This window comes from Monopterus albus, unplaced genomic scaffold, assembly GCF_001952655.1.
Source record: "Monopterus albus unplaced genomic scaffold, M_albus_1.0 scaffold278.1, whole genome shotgun sequence".
Classification (NCBI taxonomy): domain Eukaryota; kingdom Metazoa; phylum Chordata; class Actinopteri; order Synbranchiformes; family Synbranchidae; genus Monopterus; species Monopterus albus.
In genome coordinates this window covers 222,086-226,297 of record NW_018128158.1, presented here as the reverse complement: position 1 = coordinate 226,297, position 4,212 = coordinate 222,086, and the positions used below count along the sequence as shown (strand labels likewise).

The window sequence follows — 4,212 nt, the reverse complement described above, 5'->3', positions numbered from 1 at the left end:
AAACCAAACTGTTTCGAGGGCAGACATATGGTGGCTCTGCGGAGATGGCCAGTTGAGACCCAGACTCCCCTCACTGTGGTGCGGTTTCTGTGCCCTGGTACAGCTGCTGATGCCTTTTCACATATTCTCCTTGAGAGAATACAGGGAGCTGGGGGAGAAGCTGTTATCTGCATCCCACCTACATCGTGAAACCAGATCTACAGGCGAGCCCAGAGGATCGTTCAACAACAGAGTGTACTTAGATGCAATTGGTGTACCCCAAGGAGTACCTGATGAATTTAAAGCTAGAAATCAAATAGCTGCAGGGTTCGAATCTTTTCTTTCCTGGTGGGTGACAGTAAATAAGAATGTGGATTGGATTAACTACTTATACTATAATCAACGTTTTGTGAATCATACCAGAGATGCAATTAGAGGCATAGCAGAACAACTGGGCCCAACTTCTCTCATGTCATGGCAAAACAGGATGGCCCTAGATATGTTGTTAGCTGAGAAAGGAGGAGTATGCAAAATGTTTGGCAGATTTTGTTGTACTTTTATACCTAACAACACTTCCCCAGATGCATCACCAAGGCCCTTGAAGGACTGACGGCCCTATCCAAGGAGCTGCCTGTGAACTCTGGCATCAACAACCCCTTCGCCAATCTCCTGGAATCCTGGTTCGGAAAGTGGAGTGGTCTGACCGCTTCTGGGCTGATCCCTCTGTCCGTAGCTGCAGCCCTACTGGTTGTGTGTGGCTGCTGTTGCATTCCCTGCCTGCGAGGACTGATGGCGGGACTGATAGACACTGCTCTAAGACTATGTATCAACAGATTTGAGACGAGGAAAAAGGAGAAGACCACTACGAACTGGACGATTGGGTTTGAAAAGAGACTTACCTAATTCTAATCTGAGTGAACCACATATGACTTGTTTTAATGAAAACCTGAAAGGGAGAGTTTAAACAATGAAGATCCTGGGAGGAAGATGATCAAAAATTATGTTGTTAATAAAGTGATTCTAAAAAGTTTAAGCAGGAGGGAAATGTCATGAAAATTACATTATTAAGTATGTTTTAAACTGTGTTCTTATCAATATATTAACCAACATATGTTTATTCAATGGATTTTAACCTTTCAGAACAGACTACAGATCACAGGGACCTGTGAGACACTGCTTGTGTGAACTGAAGGACATGTTCTACCTCTGTTTTAATACTTTGTGTGTTGTTATATGTTCAAATATTGTGATGTTTAGACTAGCTTATTCAGACAACTCTGTACGCCTATGCTGACTTGTCTCCTTGCTGCAAGTAAACCAATCTCTTACTGAAAGATTCCAGTGACTTCGTTGCTTCTTTGAAAATTCTTTTGACACATATACAGTATCTTCAACAGGTCACTGGAGCTGTGTGAAGTCCCCTCCTGCTTCAAACACTCCACCATCATCCCGGTATCCAAGGAACCCTCCATCAGTGGACTGAACGACTACAGACCTGTCGCCCTGACAACTGTAGTTATGAAGTCCTTTGAGAGGATAGTGTTGACTCATCTCAAGGACATAAGACCCCCTGCTGGGCCCCCTGCAGTTTGCCTACTGGGCAAACACCTCAGTGGATGATGCAGTAGGCTTTTCCCAAATGAAGGCAGTCAACATGAATAGCGTATATACACTTTCTCATAACACGTCTATAAGTTTACCATAAGAAACAAGATTTATTGTCACACATAATATGAAGAAGACTCAAAATATGTATCTCCCAAATTGTTCAAATACCACGTTTTGAGTCTTTTCATTGCATTTACATGCATTTGGCCAGTAGATGTTGCCAGAGTGGGATGATTCACGTTTCAAAACAATGAATCATTTTCCAAAGCAACTGGTTCAAAGCTTCAGAAAGACTCGTTTTTACCACCACTACTGTACAGAGGTTGTCCTGTTAAACTTGTGTTTAACTCCACAGAAATGCGAGCCTAACTGCAGAAGAGGGGATATGAGTCAGGAAACTAACTTTAGACTTGATAAAATCATAAAGACCCCCAACCCAACTTTAACATCAACACCAGTGATGTGTGGTTTCACTCTTCTCAAGGCACAAAAATTCAAAATGATGTAATAACCTTTCCTGATAGCAGTTTAGGACAGGAAACCTCCTGACCTGTGCTGAGCGACTTGAAACCTACCAGTCCCACCTCTACAACTGTTTTTTTAAATAACTCTAATGAAAGATTTATTAACATGTGAAGTCATGTACCATATATTGAACAATAACTATGATAGTTTCATGTAGAATACATTAGACTCTGTCTAAATCCATCTGGAATATTCTTTGGTCTAACAATATAATATGGGATTATTATGTCCTGATCGAAAAGAAGTCTTCCTCAATAACATATGTCAAATGCAGTATAATAAAGACTAGCTATGGAAGTGACTGAAAGTCACCGGCTTGCTTATAGCAGAGACTAAAATAAGTCTGAAACTGTCAAGTACTAAAATTTGTCATTGCTTGCTTGGTCTTAGTCCTAGTCCTGTTTACTTATTTTATCATATGTACATTTTTTAATATTATGTGTGTTAACCTCACCATGAAAAAATTCTGTTTATATCCGTAATAAAACTACAACATAAAACTCTAGACAGGCCAGTCTGCAGAACAAGTGCTTTTAATCTTCAAAGTACATAGTACATTTTGCTGCCAGTACTTCTCTACATGCAAATGCATAATAACAGTTTAAATACAACGATCCAACATGTAATGTAATGGCTGCTTTAATATCAGTACATCATCTAAATATTTCCTCTTGCCTTGCTTTGGGCCATATGTGATATTTTATTTCCCTCTTCTGGCCAAATAATATGCCTATCACTGGGATGTCTTGCATTTCCAGCAGCACCAGAGTCAGACCTTTAGCTGAAAAATTTAATTGTCCAGGCTTAAAAATGGACATGGTTGAGTGAAATGTGTATGTCGTATCTATGAAGATCGCACCTTAAGCTGTTGTGTCTTTAAATATAAATGCAGGTGTAGGATTTTCTTAATATGTCTGGTCAGATCATATTCCAGAGAGAAAAACTATGGTCCTGTCAGTCTTCAGTAGTCCTCTGTCCTCCTCCCTCCTTTAGTCCTCATCACTGCCCATCTGTAAAGGGTCAAAGTCTGGGTCCTCCTCATCTAAATCCAAGTCCTCAATGTCCTGGAACAGTGACTCGTCCACTTCAACGTTGTTTCCAGCTATAGAAGAGGAAAGATGTGTGTTACGGTAAAAGCTCTTGTTTGTGATGTTCTTACAGTGTTCAATAGCTTCCCGTTTTCTTTAAAAACTGTGCCTTATGACAACAGACATGATCTGGGATGGACGAAAAACAAATGCAGCCACACACTTTGATCTGAAAACCTTTTCAGATCTGTGCTCACACCATATGGGCCACATTTCAGTTATGGAAATAAAAATGTACAAGCTTTTCCTATTAAAATCAACAAGTTTGTCTGTACTGAATCAGTTCTCATTTCTACAAAGATTTATTTTTTTGTTACCACTATTTGTACTATAAATAAGCCTTATGAGTGGACTTACTCTCTTCAAGGAACTGAATATCAGATGTGTCCAGGTTGTGGTCTCTCTCAAACAGCTGTTTACCTGAAATGGATATATGTAATAAACTTTCCAAATCGTGAGCATTGACAGAAACATATTTAAGTAACAGTATCAGGGTTACCAGTGAGTTTGGGCTTTCCTGTCTGTTCCTCCTCCTTTAGTTTCTTCCTCCTCACCTCAGCCATCTCCAGCTCAAACTTGGCTTTCCACACCAGAAAGTTTTCAATGGTTACCACTGTCCCCTGGAATGCCACCTGTCAAGACACACATACATACACATCATTACATTATCATACTATACAAACACCACCACCAAAAAAAAAAAAAAAAAAAAAAAACAATCTCAGTGAGACCCACGACAATTAAAAATTTGCCTGTCAGACTCTGGTAACAGGTAATATCTAGCCACAGGGGTTGCAAACCAGTGACTTCTGTGCCGGTCCCCAGCCCGGATAAATAGTCAGTTGTGTCAGGAAGGGCATCCGGCGTAAAAGCATGCCAAACTTAAACATGCGAATCATCAGTGTGATTTCCATACCGGATCAGTCGAGGCCCACCAGTGCTGTTGACCTACAGGGTGCTGGCGGAAATTGGACTACTGTTGGCCAAAGAAGGAGAGGAGGCAGAAGGATTC

The 4,212-nt window shown here is 40.6% G+C and overlaps 1 protein-coding gene across 1 annotated transcript in view; it reads right to left on the bottom strand.

Annotated features, from left to right (window-relative positions):
- Window positions 1-2,627: 2,627 nt before the first annotated feature.
- rwdd1 (RWD domain containing 1) overlaps window positions 2,628-4,212 on the bottom strand; it is a 49,110-nt gene continuing 47,525 nt past the window's right edge. Inside the window, exons 5-7 of the mRNA XM_020622351.1 lie at window positions 3,700-3,832; window positions 3,558-3,620; window positions 2,628-3,214 (exon numbers count right to left, since the gene is read on the bottom strand). Of these exons, the coding sequence (XP_020478007.1) occupies window positions 3,102-3,214; window positions 3,558-3,620; window positions 3,700-3,832 (309 nt within the window). The 3' untranslated portion in view covers window positions 2,628-3,101. The remainder of the gene's footprint in view (window positions 3,215-3,557; window positions 3,621-3,699; window positions 3,833-4,212) is intronic.